This window comes from Cavia porcellus, unplaced genomic scaffold (genome assembly GCF_034190915.1).
Source record: "Cavia porcellus strain 051 isolate PalLab524CR breed Dunkin Hartley unplaced genomic scaffold, mCavPor4.1 scaffold_16, whole genome shotgun sequence".
NCBI lineage: Eukaryota > Metazoa > Chordata > Mammalia > Rodentia > Caviidae > Cavia > Cavia porcellus.
The window spans coordinates 33,977,355-33,996,788 of NW_026947499.1; the positions used below are offsets into that span (position 1 = coordinate 33,977,355).

The 19,434-nt window shown below is 46.0% G+C and overlaps 2 protein-coding genes across 2 annotated transcripts; one reads left to right on the top strand and one right to left on the bottom strand.

Annotated features, from left to right (window-relative positions):
- Positions 1 to 12,833: 12,833 nt before the first annotated feature.
- Positions 12,834 to 14,825, top strand: LOC101788293 (prostatic spermine-binding protein-like). Its single transcript, XM_063227083.1, has 3 exons — positions 12,834 to 12,888; positions 12,963 to 13,149; positions 14,318 to 14,825. Exons 1-3 carry the CDS (start codon positions 12,834 to 12,836, stop codon positions 14,721 to 14,723), a joined length of 648 nt encoding a protein of 215 aa, XP_063083153.1. The 3' UTR covers positions 14,724 to 14,825.
- A 2,476-nt stretch (positions 14,826 to 17,301) lies between these two features.
- On the bottom strand, positions 17,302 to 19,223 carry Zg16b (zymogen granule protein 16B). Its single transcript, XM_063227069.1, has 3 exons — positions 19,148 to 19,223; positions 18,884 to 18,971; positions 17,302 to 17,761 (listed from the first exon to the last, which is right to left on the bottom strand). The coding sequence occupies exons 1-3, from the start codon at positions 19,200 to 19,202 to the stop codon at positions 17,410 to 17,412; spliced, it is 495 nt and encodes a 164-aa protein (XP_063083139.1). The 5' UTR covers positions 19,203 to 19,223; the 3' UTR covers positions 17,302 to 17,409.
- Between the last annotated feature and the right edge of the window lie 211 nt (positions 19,224 to 19,434).

Here is a 19,434-nt window from a genome sequence, read left to right on the forward strand (position 1 = left end):
GGATAGCAAAGCCTTCAGGATGGTACACGATTTCCATTTCATTAACAAGACAGTAATCCTAATCCATCTGTCTGGTGGCAGATCCATATACAATCCTCTCCTAAATTCCAGGAGGCACAATTTTTTTCCACTATTAGATTTTCAGAATGCTTTCTTTTCTATTTCTTCCACCTAGACTCCCAGTTCAAGTTTTCCTTTGAATGACAAAATCCCATTGCAAAGCAGAAACGATAATATACTTTATCAATTCTCCCACAGAGCTTTTTAGATAGCCTTCAAATCTACAGACCAACTTGGGAGCTACCTAACCATAATACTATCCAAATCCTCAATTTTCTAGCTAAGGAAGAATATAAAATCACAAAAGAAAAGGCTCAGATATTCCTTCAGAAAGTCCAATACTTAGAACACATGAGGAATGATAGCTGTCTAGGGAATGAAATTAAGCTATCTGTGATCTTGTGTTTGATCTGCCACCAAACAACAGCTACATTCCTTCCTGGGAATAACTGGTTTCTGCCAGATCTGGATACCTACTTTTGGACCAATGGCAAAGTCTGTATAGAGTGTTACACTTGTATCTAGATGTCTCCCCACAAAGCTTCATGGGGTCATAGGTGAGGTTTTTCAGAGGTGCCTGGATCTAGCATTTGTGATGCTGAAGTTCAGTGTGAGGCTGGCATCAAGGTGTGCGGTCACTAAATCAGTCCACTGATTGGTTTGGCATAGTTTTGGGTGTGGATAATAGGAAGGTCCCTCTGGAATGCTACCCTCCCTTAGGTTGTGTAGCCTGGGTAGAATATAAAGGACAGCTAGAGGGTGGCTGTGTTTATCTATTGCTTTGCTGTTTTCTGCCTGCCATGAATTGTTTCTCTCCTGTGATGCTCCTCTGCCAAGCCACCCTGCCTTGGAGCCAGCCAACTATGAACTGAAACCTTTACAAACTGTGGGTTACAATAAGCCTTTTACTTTTTTTTTTTTTTTGATGGTACTGGGGATTGAACTCATGACTTCATGCTTGCCAGACAGGGGCGTAGGCCACTGAGCTAAATTCCCAGCTCCTTTTGCCTTTAACTTTGGGTGTCAGATATATTGTCTTAGAATGAACAAAAGTACCAGGGATGGTGGTGCAGGCCTGTAATCTCAACACTCAGGAGAATGAGGTAGGAGGATCAACATGAGTTGGAGGCCAGCCTGGGCTACATAACAAGACTGTCTAAAAAATGGACCTCGCTGATGCCTACAGGCTCAGAAGGTATTCACTATTGTGAATGAATGATCTTTCAGACCTATGCAAGCAGTGACCTGCCCCCTCTGTCCCCTGCCTACCACCCCCCCCCCCCCGCCCATAAGCAACAGGCTGATTCAAAGAAACATAGAGGGGCTGGGGATTTAGCTCAGTGGCATAAACACCTGCCTTGCAAGCAGGCGGTCGTGAGTTCGATCCCTGGTACCGATAAAAATGAAAAAGACAAAAAAAAAAAAAAAAAAAAAAAAAAACAAAGAAACATAGACTAAGATGATGGTTATTGAATTTTTAAAAAACTTAATACTTGTAGAGTACTCATTAAAACTTGAAAAGAAGGGACTTCTGTAGACCAACCAAAATCAAAATGAAATATAATTCTGCTTAAAAAACCCCTTCCACCCCAAGTTGCCACAGATGGGCAAGTACTATTAATACCAGATGGGGTCTAACCTCTCTCAAAAAGGAAATGGAAACTTCAGTTCACCCAGGGATATTTTGTTTTGTTTGTTTGTTGGTTGGTTGGTTGTACTTGGAATTGAGCCCAGGGCCTTCACAGTGAGCTCCATTCCACCTCTTTTCTATTCTTTGAGACATAGCCCAAGCTGGCCTTGTACTCACAGTGATTCTCCTGCCTCAGCCTCCCAAGTGCTGGGATTATAGGCACATGTGTCTCACCTAGCAGTCACTAGATTTCTAAATTGCCTAGACTGGGAGTAGAAGTGCAGTCTTTTTGCCTCAGCTTCCCAGAGTGCTGAGATTATAGGTGTTCAGCACGATACCCAGCTGCCCTGACAGTTTTTGATTCTTCTTTCAAAAAAAGAATCTCAGGACCCATCAGTGAGAGGCACAGGCAGCTTTATGAGGCAGTATTAGAAAGTAAGAGAAAAATGGGAAGGACTGTAGCTGTGGGAGCTGGGAGAGACATAGCGTGGGTGGCGAGGATCACAATGAGCCCTTCACAAAGGAAGAGGATCAGTTTTTTATTTTATTGGTACTGGGGATCAAACTCATCACCCTGTGCTTGCTAGGCAGGCACTTTTACCACTGAGCTAAATCCCTGGCTAGCTTTTTATTAAGAATTAAGGTGGACTGGAATCTGGTTGGTTGTTATCTCAGTTCTGACTTGTAAAGTGTCTCTGTCATTGAACTGGGTCTGAGGAGGATCCTGAAGCTGACATGAAGAATTTAACACACCCTAAACATAAGTCATTGGAGATTTGCTGACTCCTTCACAGAAAAAGAATTTCAGAACATGTCAGTAAGAAGCATGGGAAGATGTTTGGCGTGGTGCTGAATACCTATAATCTCAGCATTTGGGAGGCTGAGGCAGGAGGATTTCTGCAAATTCAAGGCCTGGGCTATACAAAGTGAGTTCAAGGCCAGCCTGAACTGCATAGTGAGACCTTGCCTCAAAAGGCAGAAAGAGAGAGAGAGAGAGAGAGAGAGAGAGAGAAACATAGTTTTATGAGGCAGAAATTAAAAGGTGCACACTCAAAGAAATAGAGCACAAACTCTCTTTTGCCCTACAAACTGGAGCTAGGTATACTTTTGGGGCCTGGGAACATTTTCACAATGGGTGATCTAGGATGTGTATGCTCGCCATTGGTCAGGTTGCTGGGCTGGCAGACTGTGAGAGAGTGCAAACCATTTATAGGTATTTGAAGTTGAGACACGCTACCTGCTAATATTGCTACTTCCTTTAGGATGGAGGAAGCATAATTTACAGATGAATGTGACAGGTCCAAGGTCAAATTTACAAGCTTACTGTGTCTACAAACCTTTTGGAATATTTTTGAGTAAGTTTCCAGAAAAGGAAAAACAGTTCAATAAATTTTGTGTCTTGAAGCTACAATTTTTCTTAAAAGTACAATTTTAAAATTCTGATTTCCTTGTCTTCTTTTTATCTATTATTTCATTTCTTCTATCTTACTTTATCTCTGGAGAATTCTGTCCCTTGAGGGGAGCAATCTATGTCTCTGGGGACAGTTCTCAGATTTTGTGAGGCTCTGTTGGAACCCAAAATGACCATAGGTTTAGGGCAGTGCCTAGAAACTTCTGGGTACTTATTGGTAGTTGAATATCACTGACAATCTTTTATTTTTATTTTTATCTTATTTTATTTTTTGAGACAAAGTCTCATTGTATAGTTCAGGCTGGCCTTAAACTTATTATGTAACCCAGGATAGCCTGGAACTTGCTTTGATCCTCTTGGCTCAGCTTCCCAGGTGCTAGGATTACAGGTGTGCACCACCATGTCTGGCTTCAATCTCTTATCTTAATATCTTCAGTCTTGCTGGGCAGTGACATTGGTTATGAAAATTTAGGGTTAGTCAGCCTTTAATAGTCAATTTTTATGCAGCCACTCCCTAAATGATGAACATGCTGATGTGCAGAGCCAAGCAGAGATCTGGCCCACAATGTTCAGATAATAAAACAGAGAGGAAATAAAGATTAAGCTTCATTTTGGTCATCTATAGGCCCAATTGAAGAACTGGATTTTTGTTTTGGTTTGGTTTTGGCTTTTATCAAAAAGAGCTTTTAAATCTGGTTGCCTTCAAAGAAAACCCAAATCATGGCTTTAAGCAGAAACAGATTAAGTTTGATCTCTGACTCTAGGTGGTTTCTGACTGTGTGGGGTGAGGGGGTCAAGGGTGTAATGGTTGGGGACAGCATCCTATTCATACATCCTATTCAGCACTGAGCTCTGGCACAAGTCCATGAGTTCTGTGTGGCCTTCCGCAGGCCCAGCACTAGTGTCAGGTAAGTTCCTTTGGGGCATGCTGGAATGGAGCTGCCAGTTCAGTATTGAGCAAGAGGAGACAATTCCTGGCCGACACGCAGATGTTGCTTCAGTGACGAGCCAGGACATGGCTAAGGAAGTGCTTATCACCCGCTTGGATGCTCCAGAAGGCTGACAGGCTGAATTCTGTTCAAAGGATGCAGTCACCCTGTCCTGGGGGATGTCACACCAGGAAGAGGAGCAGGGACAGAAGCAGCCCTCCCTTTCGCAGGCCAGGCTGGCAAGGCTGTGTCTCTGAACTTGGAATGGATCAGAGAGGAGTCCATAGGGACAGGCAGGCAAGAAATCCTAGGCTGAATGGACACTTAAGTAGTTGGACACTGGGGTGTGGGGCAGTCAGGAAAAGACACCCTCCCAGGAAGGTGGGGCAGGAGGTGGCAGAGGGACCATGAAATTTGAGTATAAGTTCCATGACTCTCCAGATGAGTCACTTCAATCTTCCAGCCTTGGCATTCCCATCTGTAAAAATTAGAAATTAGTTCTCACCCCATATGCTTACGATGATTAAATAAGGAACATTGTGCAAGCACCTGGCATCACATTGGGTCCAAAATCAGTACATGGTGAATGCTAGTGTTTTCTTCCAGGCATCCTTCCACTCATCCACCCTTTCTTTTCATTCCTCCATTCCTCCATGTGTCTATCCATCTACTCATTCTCCCACCCATCCACCCTTTCACTACCCACCCATTTATTCACTCACTCATCCGCCCATCCACCCCCTAATTCCTGCAGAGAGATCAGAACAAACACCCAGAACACCTTAGCAGAAGCCAGTTTCCACGAGCGGCACTTGGGAAGCTCTCCTTCCGTCCTTCACAGGCCTTCTCAGGGCTGTCTCAGCCTCCCTCCTCTGCACCCCCGCGCTCCCAGGCCTTGGCTTCACACAGGGTCCTCCGGAGATACCCAGGTCTGCTCTTGCTGGTCTCTTCTGGTATTTGTCAAATTGCCTTGGGCAAGGTTTCTTTGTGGTCCCCTCCTCCTGTCCTTAGGGAGACTTTTTCTCCCTGAAACTACCTTCAATGTCTTAATGCCCTAATTATCAATCTGAAATCCCTTTACATGCCCACAATGCATTTTAAAATACTGGAAGCTGAGCGTGGTGACACATGCCTATAATCTCAGCACTAAGGAGGGTGAGACAGGAGGATTGCTGTGAATTCAAGGCCAGCCTGGGCTACATAGTGAGTTCAAGGCCAGTGTAAACTACATAGGGAGACCCTGTCTCAAAAATAAAAACAAAAAATATTGGAAATAGAAGTCAGGTGTTGTCGTATATGCTGTAATACCAGAAATCTGGGAGGCTGAGGCAGAAAGACCACAAGTATGAGGTGAGCCTGGAAAGTTTGACAGTTTAGTGAGACCCTGCCTCAGAAACAAGAAAGAAAGAAAGGAGGGACTGGGGCTGTAGTTCAGTGCAAAGGCCCAGGGTTCAATCCCCGGTATCAAAATAAAATAAAATAAAATAAATCCCGAAGGCGGATATGTTAAAGTACAACAATGTGTACCTCTGAATAATGACACTTTTAAAAAAATTAGTAATCATCTTTTCTAAGTATCTGCAAAATACACACATGGCTTATATCTGAAAAAATAACATCTTATAGATGTTTCTTCTCTCACTCATCTTTTTGATATAGGGTCTTGTTATATAGTTCAGGCTGGCCTTGAACTCATGGGGATCCTCTTGTCTCAGCACTCCCAGCATGTAAGTTTTTATTTCAGTGCTCATTGCTTCTCCCATCTTCTGTCAAAACTTATTTTCCTATTGTACAAACTTGCAAAATGTTCTTGATCCAGTCATTGAAGGAGCTTTATGCCATTAAATTCTAAGTAGTAGGAATAGTTCTATTTTTTAAGTTAGATCCTTGACTGGTTATGGAATCAGAGTAACGCTAGCTTCCACAAATCAGTTTGGAAGTTCTCCTTAACTTGTAATTTCACTGAAGAGTTTGAGGAATATTGGTGTGACATCCTCCCTGAAGGTCTGGTAGAATTCAATAGTGAATCCATCGGGTCCTGGTAGACTTTAAAAAAAAAAAATGTCTCAATTTTATTGTCTGTTATTGGGTTGTCAGAGTTTTTGTATCTTTTTGGTTCCGTTTTGTTAATTCATATGTGACTAGGAATCTATTTTTTTAAGATTCTCAACTTTTTGGAGTACAGTTAGTCATAGTAGTTACTAAGGATCTCTGTTTTCCCTTTTTTATTTCTGACTGCATTGATGTGAGTCTTCACTTTCCTTGTTTTGGTGAGTTCAGCTATGGGCTTGTCTATTTTTTTCATTCTTTTAATGAACCAGTTCTTCAATTCTTTGATTCTTTGTTTTATTTTATTTTTGTATGAGTTCCAATTTCATTAATATCTACTCTCATCTCCGTGATTTTCCGTTTTGTACTAGCGGTGAATTTGGACTGTTCTTGTTCTTTCAGTTTCTTTCTTTCTTTTTTTGTGGAGGAGTTTGAGCCAGGGTTTTGCTTCTGGTAGTCCAAGCTGGCCTCAATGCACTATGTAGCCCTGGCCTTGAACTCACAGAAATCCTCCTGCCTCAGCCTCTCCAATGCAGAGAGTACAGGCATGCAACTACCAGGCCCAGCTCTTCTAGTTTCTTGAGGTGCACCATTAAGTTATTTATTTGAGCTTGCATTGTTTTTCTACTGTGAGCATTAACAGCAATAAATTTCCCTTTTAGAACTGTGTTCCATAAATTCTGGTATGTTGTACTAGAAATATCACTTGATTCTAGAAGTTGTTTAATTTCTTCCTTGATTTCTCCTGTGAACCACTGAATGTTCAGGAATGTGTTATTTAATGTCTAGATGCTGGTAGAATTTCTATGGTTTCTTTGCAATTGATTTCTAGTTTCAGTGTACTATGAGCTAACATTATTTGAGTTTTTTGTATTTATTTAATCAGGCTTTATGGACTGGTATGTGGTCTATTTGGAGAATATTATGTATGCTGCAGAGAAGAAGGTACAGTCTGTTGTAGTAGTGTGTGTGTGTGTGTGTGTGTGTGTGTGTGTGTTTGATTACAGTGACAGACAGGGTCTTGCTTTGCAGTTCAGGCTGTCCTTGAACACACTATGTGGCCCACGCTGGCCTTGAACTTATGGTGATCTTCCTGCCTCATCTTCCTGGGGGCTGGCATTACGGGTGAGCACCACCATGCCTAGCTCATAGATCTGTACTAAGTTCACGTGTTCAAAGGTATGGTTTAGCTTTGCTATTTCTTTGTTAATTTATTGTTTAGATGATTTATTTGTGAAAGTGGGTTCTTAAGGTCACTGCTATTATATTGGTGCCTATTTACCCTTTTATGTCCTATAGTGTTTGTTTTGTGAAGTTAAGGGTACCAGTATTTTATGCATATATTTTACAATCGTTACCTCTTCCCTATTGTTCCCTTAATAGTTTCCTTCTTTGCTTCTTCTGATCAGTTTTAGCTTGAAGTTTACTTTTTTTCTCAGAGTATAACTGCTACCCTTGCTTGCTTTTGGGGTGCTGGCATATGGAATGTTTTTTCTATCCTTTGATTTTTCTCCTATAAATCTCTTTTTGGATTAAATGCATTTCTGGTTTTTTTTAATGCATTTTTTTTGGTCTTTTTGGAGACAGGGTCTCACTATGCAGTTCAGGCTGGCCTTGAGCTCACTTGATCCTCCTGCCTCAGCCTCTCCAGTGCTGGGATTACAGGCGTGAGCCACCATGCCCTGCTCTAAATGCATTTCTTGAATGCAACAGATCATTAGGTTCTGTTTTTGATCCAGTCTGCCAATCTGTGTCTTTTAATTAGGGAGCTGAGGCCAATACTATTGAGAGTTATTATTGAAAGATATAGACATATTCCTGTCATTGTATTTTTTTCTGTTGATGGTTATTTATTTTTTACTTTTTTATTTAAATGCTTGCCTTGCTTGATATATTCTTTCCATCTGACTTTGTAACTTCGTTAGCTCTGTGGTAGAATTCTTGAGTACTTTTTGGAGTACTGGTTTGGTGTTCATGTATGTCTTAAGATGTTTTTTGCCATGGACCATCTTTATTTCTCCATTAATTTTGAAATATAGTTTTGCAGGATATATTAGTCTGGGTTGGAAGCTTAAAACACTTCACTTCATTTGTGTTGAAAAATCTGATCTAATCCCAGTGGGTTTAATATATATGTAAATAGAGACAGAGACAGAGACAGAGAGACAGAGACAGAGAGAGGTGGTCCTCCACAGGTTAGAGTTCTTCACATCCTCTAATAGCTGCTGGGTGAATTTTTCTTGCTCTCTCACTTTCTTTAGGCTTTCTCTGAGGCAAGCATCATGTATTTCCATTTTATCCTCCCTTTCTGAAATCCTACCTTCACATTTATCATTTTTTCTGCTTTTGAATTCTACAGAATTCTTTATCTCTGGAATTTCTGTTTGGTATCTTTTTGTGGAGTCTGCTTATTTGGTAAGCTTGTTTATATTTTGAACCATTTAGGTCTGCTCTTCCAATTTTTAATCCGTTTCTCCTATAAGCACATTGGTCAGATTGTATGAAGGCGTCATTATCTGTTGGGTTATGTCCTCTTAAATTCACTATTTTTTTTGCTTCCTGTTTAATCATTTTGTATGGCTTAGCTAATAGTTGTTTACTTTTCTCTCCATCACTGTCCCTTGGGTCTGCTTTAGGAGAGTTAGGAGTCTTCGGAGGCCTTTTGTTGCCTTGTTTCTTCATGTTTCTGTGTGTGAGCGCTCTCTTTCTCTCTCTCTCCCTCTCTCTCTCTCTCTCTCTCTCTCTCTCTCTCTCTCTTTCTCTCTCTCTGTGCATACTAAGAGTTGAGGTCAAGTAGAGTGAAAAGTGTTTGTTGTTGATATGAAGATCTTAGTTGGGTTACATTTTCCAGTGATGTGTTTCTGGCTTTATTTCCCAGAGGTGTTATATATGACTTCAACCTGTTCAATCTCTAGTACCACTGGAAAAAAAAAACACCCTTTTTTAGTCAGGTGTGGTGGCATGTACATGTAATCTCAGCACTCCAGGAGGCTGGAAGAGGAGGAGTACAAGTTCAAAACAGGTCTAGGCAACTTAGTGATTTAGCAAGACTGTCTCAAAATTTTAAAAAGTATGGTGACCCCAAGATTTTAGCTCCAGTGTCCTCACTACATGCTCAGGCTCATGTCTGGACTCAACCCAATTAAACTGGGTTTTGGGCCACCGTGTGCATCCTAGGTAAGCACTCCATCACTGAGCTGCATTATTAGCCTTCACATGTTTTTTTTTTTTTTTATACCAGGGTCTAAGTTGCTCAGGTAGGCTTCAAACTTGTAATATTTCAGCCTCAGTCATCCACATAAAATCACTTAAATTGTACATTTTATGTTATATATATAATCACAGTTTTAAAAAACTGTTGTGTATCCCTTTAATCCCAGCCCTTGTACTGCTGAGTATTGCCATGAGTTTGATGCCAGTCTGGGTACATTGTGAGTTCGAAGCCAGCCTCCTACATACTGCGATCTGTTAGGTTCAAATTGGACCTAACTCCTGCAAACCCCAACCTACTGCCAACAGAGACACTGCTCTATGCAGGGAACTCAGCTCGGTACTGAAGCTGTCATTGGCAAGCACAGGATGTTGTGGAGGAGACAAGATAGGTCAAAGAATTTTGCAGTTCCTGGGACATCTGGGGACATCTGGGGATATCTGGAGATATCTAAAAATTTACACCAGACTGTCAAGGACTTTGCCCATGGAAGAGCAAGATTGCCAGAGAACTTTGACCATAGATGTTTATTAACATCTTCCCACCCAATGTCCCCTGCCTTCTCTCCATCCCTATAAAAAAGGCTCATCTTTCTCTGTGCAAGGCAGATGGCCTTATCGCTCTCTGTGCGCCTGCACCCAGAGGCATTCACAATAAATCCATGCCATGTTGTCCATACACAAACCTGGTGGTCTCTGCTGGTCCCCACTACCCCCATGTGTTGTAAGATCCTGTCTTAAAAAGAAAAAAAAACTAATCTCTCAAAGCATGTGAATTGATACAGATAATCCCAGAGAGCCTGGAGACCAGTAATAGCATGAAGGGGGGAAACTGGTAAAGTACTGTATGACCAGGGGGGTAGTATACAAACTCCTTCCTGGGGTTTGGAGCACTGGGAACAGACTCTACTGATACCCACCAGCGTCCCATGGAGAGGGGGAGTGGAGGGTGCCTGGCAGGCCTGTTGTCAGCTTGTCTGAGTCCTTACTTTTAGTAATAGTGGAAATTAAAACTAAAGCATAAATTTATAGGACAAAGCTTTAATTGCAGAGTTAGAAGGAAAGGATTCAGTTTAGGCAGTTGGAGGGGTCACATTCTGATTCTGATACAGGGGATGACTGACCCACCCAAAAAGGCTGGGAGGTCAAATTTTAAGGGCTTGCAGATGAGCGGGGGGTCTGATTGATCATTATCTCAGTCCTGGTGTCACTGTTCTGGAAGCTTTATGACTGGGAGACTGTTTTGTTCTCAAGTGATTGAGGATGATGGCTGGCGACTTCTCAGGAAGTTAAATGCCCCTGGAAATTGTCCATCCTGGCGTTTTTAGTCCTTTTTTTTTTTTTTTTTTTTTGGTACCAGGAAGCAAACTCACGACCTTGTGCTTGCCAGGCAGGCACGGTGCCACTTAGCTATATCTTTAGCCTGGTGTCTTCAGTCTTGAAGGTGGTAAAATTATGTAAATTCAGGGCTAATCAGCAGTATCTGCCAACTTTTAGACAGACTCTCCCTAACTATTAGCATGCCTATATGGAAAGCTGAGAAGAGGTTTGACCCAAATGTTATAGCAACAAGGGATAAAAAATGAATGTCAAACTTCGTTTTGTGTTTAGCTTCCTTCAGCATCCATCAACCCACATGGAGAATTACACTTCATCGCTATTTCAGGAGAAAATACAAATTATATTTTTAATTGGCTACAGGTATGGGCCCAGGGTTCTGCCTGTTGCCCCTCCCTACAGGGATCTCTGACTATGTTAATGATCTTATGTAAGTAACTTATTTACTTACTGCAATAAGAAGTAGGACTTTTATCTGCTCATCCGGGTGCCCTTTCCTGAGAGGTTGCTGTTTGCTGAGGGCTTAGTGGGCTGGCAACTCCACTACTCAGTCCTCCACTCCATCCTCTCCTTTCCACCCCTTTCACAGCTCCTAGGAGGCCATGCCCAGACTTTGGGCAGAGGCCATGGCCACCCACCTCTCAGGCTTCACAGCTTTTTCCCTGACCTAGGATGTTGGTGGGCTCTGAGAACAAATAGATGATGGCCTGTCTTTGGCACTGGGGGATTGGAGGCGGTGTTCCTGGGAAGATTCGATGGCACTACAGGCAGGCATTGGACCACTATGTGCCCAGGGCTGTGCTGTGCATGAGCAACAAGAAGGAAAGGGTGTGGGATACCAGGCAGAGGTCCCAGGGGACACCTGGGGGTGGGCAGTAGATGGCCCCTGGCTGGCATTTCTGTAGTGCAGGGACTCTGGGTATGGCCGAGGAGTTAGATACCCTAAGCTGGAAGCTGGTCTGGGCCACTAACTCCCACTGCAAACTAAGGCAAAGTGCTAAGCCTCATGGTGTCTCATTTGGCTGGAAAATGAAAACTATATCGGCACAGCCTCATGGGTGGCCTCCAGGATTGGCTATGTGTCGTGTCAGGAGCTCTGGCCTACATCTGTGGGCACTGATACAAATAGCCCTCATGGTGTAGGGGCTAGACCTTTAAGCAGAGACCTGTCGTGCATATCCTGAGGCTAGCCACCTGCTCTGTCACTGGCTTTTGTGTGAGGTCACCCAGGCAGGAGCTGTTTGCTTTCTCCCTCCCTCCTTCCTTGCATATCTCAGGAACCCAGAATAATCACTGGCCCCTGGCTGCTTTGCTTGAGCTGGTTGGCATCATTGAGGGTGACCAGCTCTGAGACCTTCCTGTGTCTCAGAGGAGCTAATGGGGTGGCCCCAGACTCACAGAGCATGACCTGTGTTGTGGGGCTTATTTGTCCAGGGGCTTTGGACAGGAACATAAATAGTATCCAGGACACCCTGGATAGAATTCCTGGGCCCTATAGGAATTCCTGCCAAGGGTGGAGCCCCAGAGGTCCCATAAGAGTGGCTGTGGTCTGGGTATAAAAGGGCAGGCTGAGGGGCTTGGACTGTGCTGCACAGGTAGGGGGGATGGAGCCCAGCACTCTATTGGGAGGAGAGGCAGGAGGAGAAGGAGGGGTATCTGGTGACCCATATGAAGACTGAATCTGGGAGCAGGGATGGAGGGGTCCTCACAATACGAGTCTCTTCCAGGACTGCTGCACACTTTGTGGGATCCAGTATAAAGGGACATTGTGAAGCTCCTTGATCAAACCTTATGAAGGATTTTGGGATGGCAATGCTCGAGCATTACCGTAGGCACATGGCCCTTTGAGTGAGGGCCTAGGTCACAAGCATGCTTTTGAAACCAACTCTAGGCTTTTTTTACTATTTTGGTTTGTTTTATTTTGTTTTGTTTGTGAGACAGAGTCTCATTATGTAGCCCAGCCTGGCCTTGATCCTGTGATCCTCCTGCCTCAGTCTCCCAGAGTGCTGGGACCACAGGCATGAGCTACCAGGCTCGATGGGGGGTTTTTAAGCCCTGGAGGCCAATAGGGAAAGGTTCCCAAATATCCTTTTGCCCTGTCCCCAGAAGTCTCAGACCCCTCACATTTTAAATCTTCTCCCCAGAGCCTTACCTTGCTGCCGACCCGTGTGTGGCTGCTGACCACCAAGCCTGTGCCCTGCGAACCATGCTGCTGTTCCTCATCCTAGCTCTCTTCCTCAGTCCTGCCTGCAGCGCCCAGGGTGAGTCCCGTCTGCCTGGCCCTGGCCTCCTGGTCCTGTCCTAGACAGAATCCGGTCCTAGGCACGACTGTCAGGTGGGAAATGGGACCTCTGGACCCCAACGCAGCTGCCTGGAGTGCACCCCGGTGCTCACCTTTCTGCTCCTCTCTCTCCAGAGATACAGGGCCCTGGCTTTGGCTCCTACTTCTATATCAAGGGCGAAGAGCAAGGCGAGATCCAGAGCATCCGAGTCTTCGTGGGGATCCTGGGCCTCATCAAGGGGTAGACTCTGGTTCCCAGGCTCCCCCCAAACCCTGCTTGCGCTCACAGTTTCTAGTTTCCCCGCTGGAGCCCCTAGAGGGCGTTCTGTCCTTGGGTCTTCAACTCCCTCTGTTTCAGCTTCCGGGCCTTTGGATGAGGTGGTGCAAATCCTCGGTGAGGCCGCTAGATTGGGACTTCCGTTCAGATAGGATGGGGAGGCTCTGCAGATCCCTCCTCTGTGTAGTTCTGTCGGTTTTAGGGTCCCCTGGTAATAAGTGACTGAAATTACTCATTAGAGTACAGGTTACAAAGAACTCCCTGTCTTCACCTAATCCTTTGTGCTACGGAGAAGAGCCAGTCTCTCCAGCAGGCCTAGGCTCATCTTTTCCCACTACCATGGGCCTCTGGGGAGCTATCATCCTCCCAAAGTACCGTGCGTTTCTTGGATTAGGGTTGTCAAGTTAAGTTTGGTTTTTGTTTTTTTTTTTAAATACACCCAGTTCAAATCAATATCAGTGAATAACATTTTATTGTGTCCTGTGCAACATCTGGGACACATTTATTCTTTAAAAATTCAGTATTTATTAGCAGGACATGATGATACACTCTTGTAATTCCAGCACACACGCAAGAGGCTGAAGCAAGAGGATTGCCATAGTGCTAGCTCAGCCTGGGCTACAAAGTGAATTCAAGGCCTGGACTACAGAGCAGGAACCTACCTCAAAATACCACAACAAAAACAAAACCCATCAATATTTGCACACAGTTGTATTTTTAAAAAGCAACATTTGGGATATATTTACCTAAAAAGTTATCGTTTATGTGACATTCAAGTCGATCTGGTAGCCCTTTTACCCAACAGTCCTACTTGGGATGTATCTTACAATACACCAGTAGGAAAAATCTAGAGTGAAAAATACTGAAGGAGACTTCAGGGCCACTTTTCTTTTGCTCCAAGACTCCAGCACAGCGCCTTAGCAGAACACAGTGACCAGGGCCCCTTAGTCACATGTGGTATCATCAAGCGAATCAGGGCTTAACGGCCTTCTTGGGTCAAGGTCCACCTCTGGGTAGGCTGGGAGGAGGGCAAGTGCCGAGAGGTTCAGAACAGGAGGGAGTGCGGCCGGCAACAGCAGGTGCATGGCCGCCGAGAGCGCTGGATTGCCACGCTGACTGGGCCTCTCTCCAGCATCCAGCTGCGGTTCGGCGAGCTCTGGAGCCCGCGCTACGGGGCTCCGGGTGGGCGCGCACAGGAGTTCCTGCTGGAGGAGGGCGAGCGCATAACCGCGGTGGACGGCAGCGCGCACGTCTGCATCTGGCACCTGCGCTGGACAACCAGCAGGGGCCGCCAGGCGAGTTTCGGGCGTGCGGTCGGCAGGCGGTTCAACACCAGTGCCCCGACTCCTGGCCAGCAGCTCCTGACCGCCAACGGCCAGCACTGCTTCTTCTGCCTCTCCGGAATCGGCTTCAAGTGGGGATTCGCCCCCCAGAAGCTGTCCTCTCAAGCATCCACCGTGGCTTCTCAAGAGCAGACCACAAAGCCGGTGGAGGTCTCTGGAATGGGCCGTACCTTCTCACTGGACTTCCTCTACTAGATGCCCTGGCGTGGCTGAGAGACCAAATGACCCCGGGCTGGAGATGACAAAGATACTACAGCCCTGAATCCCCTAGTTGAATAAAGTCTCTGCACCCATGTATGCCCGCATGGTCCTTTGTCATCAGGAGAATTGGACTGGGAGCCTGGACTGATGGCTGAAATCCCAACACTCTGGGAGGCAGGATTGCAAGCCTGGGCACTTAGCGATTTAGTGAGACCCTGTCTCAAAATTAATAACAAAACCTGCAATTTTTTGTTGTTGTTTTTGGTTTTTGAGACAAGGGCTTGCTATGTAGTTCAGGCTGGCCTTGAACTCTCTGTGTAGCCCAGACTGGCCTCTGCTTCAGCCTCCCAAGTGCTGAAATTACAGGCATACAACACCATGCCTGCTTTAAAACCGCATCTTAAAAGACTGGAGAAGTAGCGCAGTATGAAACCCCATATGCCAGAATGGGGTTTATGTGTGTGGGTGAACTTGGGCATCCTCAGGCCCCTCTTCCTGTTTTCACCCTACTCACTGTGGGTTGCACTGGGATCGCCATCCCTGCGGTTGTGATACCTCAGGCAGTATCATTTCAACGCGGGGCTGGCTCGCAGGAGCTGAGGGTGAGCTGTAGGAACTTTGGAGGAGTCCCGAGGTGGCCCCACGCAGAGAGGCAGTGCAGGGCAAGAGACGAGTGGGTGCAATGAATCAGAAACACTGCCCCTGAGCAGGCTAGTGCCTGTGGTTCCTCTCCCCTCTGCTCTCCTACACTGGGCAAAAGCTGTCGCTTTTTAAAAAACTGGCGCCATCGTATTTGTGGCCATCCATATCGCCAACCCTGGAAGGAATGGAATGCAAAGTCGACCCTCTGTCTTCACCCTCCACGGCTACTCCCGCAGCTGCTAGCCTGAGTACGGATACCCGCTAGTACTGGAAACATTTCGCTGTTAGCAAGGCAGGTGCAGGAAATAAACTATGCGACAGAGCTGGCTGTCCACATGGTGGAGCAGCTGGGAAAGGTTAATGGTAGGTCCCCAGTCAACCCCAGTGACTTGTGTGCTGCTAGGGAAGAAAGGGAACTGCACTATACTTAACCAAAATCTTTTTTTTTTTTTTCTTGCTTTGTCTGAAACAGGGTCTCTTCCTCTCTAGCCCAGGGTGGCCTCAAATTCACAATCCTCCTGCCTCAGCCTTCCAGAGTTCTGGGCTTCCTGGCATGGACTATCATGCCACCCCAAAACGTTTTCTTAAGTGTGTTTCCACAAGTATCTGAGCTTTGATTATTAACACCTTCAAAGGCAAATCTGATGATATTCATAGTTTTGAAATTGTGATGCGTGAACATTTCAAGCTGCCTGTGACAGCTGTAAGGGGTGTGGCAAATTGAGGGGCATTGTTTGTGAGCTATGTGAGGTCACATTCATACCAAAGGAAACACAAAATTTCAGGAGAGGACAGTACAAATAAAGAGGAATTTTTTCCATCCCAGTTCATAAAATCCACAGACCCAAGTTTACTCAAGCAGCATTTAAAATTAAATAAAAACCGAAGTAGAGAAGAGAAAAATGTCCAGGTGTCTCAGTGCAGAGAAGTTTGTGAATTTTTTGCTTTGATCTTGGACTCAGCATCCAGGCTTTGCAGCTGAGTCCCAACTCTGCCACTTAGTGCTATGTGACCCAGGACAAATGACTTCATTCTCTGTGCCTCAGTTTTCTCATTTTGCAAATTTGGACAATGGCAATCCTGTCCTTAAACTGCTGTGAGCAAGACACACAGTGGACCTTTTCTTTGCTTTTTTCTAGCTCTTTGTTTTCAGCACTACGGGTTAAACCTAAGGCCTTCTCACTGAGCTGCATACCCAACCCTTTTATTTATTTTGAGATAGAATCTTCCTAAATTGCCCAGGTGCAATTTGAACTTGTAACCCTCCTGCCTCAGCCTCTCAAATAGCTAAGAAAACTACAGGTATGCACCATCACACCCAGCTTCATTTGGGCTCTTGCCTTTGCCCTTCATCCTTGTCTCTACTTGGCCAATTCTCCTTCATCCTTTAAGACTTACTCAGATGTTACCTCCTCTGGGAGGCCCGGAAAACGCACTCCCTCCACTTTACCTTTAGCAGATGCCCATGCACAATGCCCTGCATGTGCCCGCATCAATGCAGGTGCCACAACAAACTGCTGCTATCTGCTTGCATACTTGTCCATCATAGGACAGCCACCTCCTCAGCTGAACACCTGGCCCCTTCTTTATTCTCAGTATCCAGGGGATCCTGGTGGGAACTAGGCCTTGGCAGTTTGATTGAGTAAATGAGTTGGTGAATGGCTCCCCAAGGCCTCTTACACACTCAGAGGAGCCTAGCCCTAGAGACCAGCTGAAGGGGTCTGGAGAGGGCACAAGGGCAGGGGTGGCCTTGCATCCTGGCTCCTCAGAGTGCAGGGTTAGCACTGGCTCCTTATGGACAGACCCTGGATCTTGGCAGTCACCTCTGCCCACCCCAAATTGTAGTTCCCTAGACTCCAGCCCTCGGGGCTTTAGACTCTCAGACCCAAGGACCACGCCTAGACACTGTTCTTGCAGAAGCTTTAATTATTGGTGGATTCAGAATCCCAACTTGGTCACCCTAGTACTGTTAGGACATCTGTACCCAGACAGCCTCAGTGGGTGTGTCTGTGGCCCAGCCTGAACACTCAGCCAGATCTTATGGTGATGAGGTAGTGTTTGTACCAGTTGGTGGTACAGTGATTGGATCAACATGTACATCACCCCATATGCAGCTAAGACTCTTCAAGAAAAGGAGCCCAGTCGAGCCTTTGAAGCCCTTGAGCACCTGCCCTTTCTTTGGGGGGAAGAAAAAGAACTCAGGGGTATCCATCACCCCAAATGAGACACAGCGAGGTAGGTTGGTGCACAGGACCAAGTACCGGAGGTTGATCTTCAGGCAGCCACGGACTTCAGTGATATATTCACCCTCATCCAGATTGAATTCCTTGAGAGTCCCTCTTTTATGGCCATGGACAACATCCCAGTTTTCCCCCAGTTTTACCTGGAGGCTGGAAGAGAGGCAGACTTGAAAGGATTCAGTGCTTCCTGGCTCCTGGCACCCCCACCCTCTGGTGCCTACACTTTGTTCTACAGTTTCAGCTTTGATAGTCTTGAACTCATTACCCAGCCTCTCCAGGACTCGGTTTCCTCATGTGCAAAATGAGCTGGCTGCTGGGCCTCCTCAACCTGAGCAGCTCCTAAGAGAGCAGGTCAGGGGCCTGAGGAGCATGTGCCTTCTACTGCCCCTTGCCGCTGGGCTCACCTGTTCCCTTTTCGCCTGGTGCGTGGTGCAGGGTCTCCCCTGCCTGACCTTACCCTGCCCACTCTCTGTGTCCTGTGCTGCCACCATTCCTGCCCCATTTCCTCTCCCACATCCCTACAACCCTACTCCAGGCTTCAAGCAGAGGACCCACAGCGTTCAGGGAAGCCTCTTGGGGTTTTGGGCGCTCGTGTTCAGTCAATGGCCCACTTTGACCCTACATCCTTTCCTCTGACTCTAACCAGTCAGACCTTTTCCTGATTTCCTCACAGGTATTGGGACAGAGAAGCCATTTTTGGTTGAGCTAAGTTTGGGTTGAAAGGAGAAGGTAAGGAGAAGCATCACAACACCCTTCTTCTTCCTCTTCCCCTCTTCCTCTTCCTCATCTTCTTTCTCTTCCTCCCTACCCCCACACTTTTTTTTTGTACCAAGGACTTAACCCAGGGTCTTCTCTCTGAGTTACATCCCCAGTACTATCTATCTATTGATCTATTTATTTTTGAGACAGGACCTCTCTGAGTTGTTAAGAATTCAAACTTGTGATCCTCTTGCCTCAGCCTCCCCAAATGCTGGGATTACAGGCTTTCACCACCATGCCTGACTAGCCACCCTCTTTGAGAGGGCTGGGGAATAACTGTAAGACTTACTAGTAGGGTCAGGAGGACTGTGAGAAAGACAGAAGATAGCCAGGCAAAGAGACAAGCGGAAAGGTGATGGCTGGTGACTCCATGATTCTAGGAATCAAATGGCCTCAGAGAGTCACCAGGAGACCGTTGAGAATATTTGGAGAAGTGGCTATATGTGGATGCTCCCTGGAGTCCTAAAACTGTGGAGTGAGTGGGACTTAGCACTTCTATGACCCCAGTCTTACCTTGTAAGGTAGCCAGTGAAACTCTCAGTCATCCGAACTCCCTTGACTTCCTCATTACTGCATAGAGGGGTGCTGAAGGGTCTGCCAACTTTCAATTGGGTATCAATAAAAAGAAGGTGGGAAGAAATTGTGATCACACAGGGACCCCTGCCAGAGTCATGACCCCCACCCTGCAGGCAATGACCAGGTTTTCTCTGTGATGAGAGCTAGGATCCCCCTGGCTAGAGGGAGACAGGCCTGAGGGGAAGACTCAGGCTGACTTACCGTGTGCCCAGCAGGTGGGGCTCACCAGCAGGGCAAGGGTCAGCAAGAGCAGCATGGCTTCTGGCTGATGTAGCAGGCTCTGGGGAGCAGAGAAGTTGCATTACTCCCAGAGGAGCTATCCAACCTGCCCCCACCCCTACAACAGCGCCTTACCTGCTAGGAAAGTCTGTTATGGAAATCTTGTGCCCAGGCACCTGTCATCTGCCCCTTATATGCTCCTGGGGCCTATGGGCCCCCCTCCAAAAGGAAGAACCCAGTGGTCACTAGGGGGCCAGGAAGGAGTTGCT

Excerpts from the sequence above, each read along its gene's own strand:
- LOC101788293 (XM_063227083.1), top strand. The coding sequence starts at position 12,834 with ATGCTGCTGTTCCTCATCCTAGCTCTCTTCCTCAGTCCTGCCTGCAGC. Across the intron at positions 12,889-12,962 it reads TCCTGCCTGCAGCGCCCAGG|GTGGGAAATGGGACCTCTGG; the intron begins GTGAGTCCCGTC and ends CACGACTGTCAG. Across the intron at positions 13,150-14,317 it reads ATCCTGGGCCTCATCAAGGG|CATCCAGCTGCGGTTCGGCG; the intron begins GTAGACTCTGGT and ends GCCTCTCTCCAG.
- Zg16b (XM_063227069.1), bottom strand. The coding sequence starts at position 19,202 with ATGCTGCTCTTGCTGACCCTTGCCCTGCTGGTGAGCCCCACCTGCTGG. Across the intron at positions 18,972-19,147 it reads CCCCACCTGCTGGGCACACG|TTGGCAGACCCTTCAGCACC; the intron begins GTAAGTCAGCCT and ends CCCAATTGAAAG. Across the intron at positions 17,762-18,883 it reads TTCACTGGCTACCTTACAAG|CCTCCAGGTAAAACTGGGGG; the intron begins GTAAGACTGGGG and ends CCTCTCTTCCAG.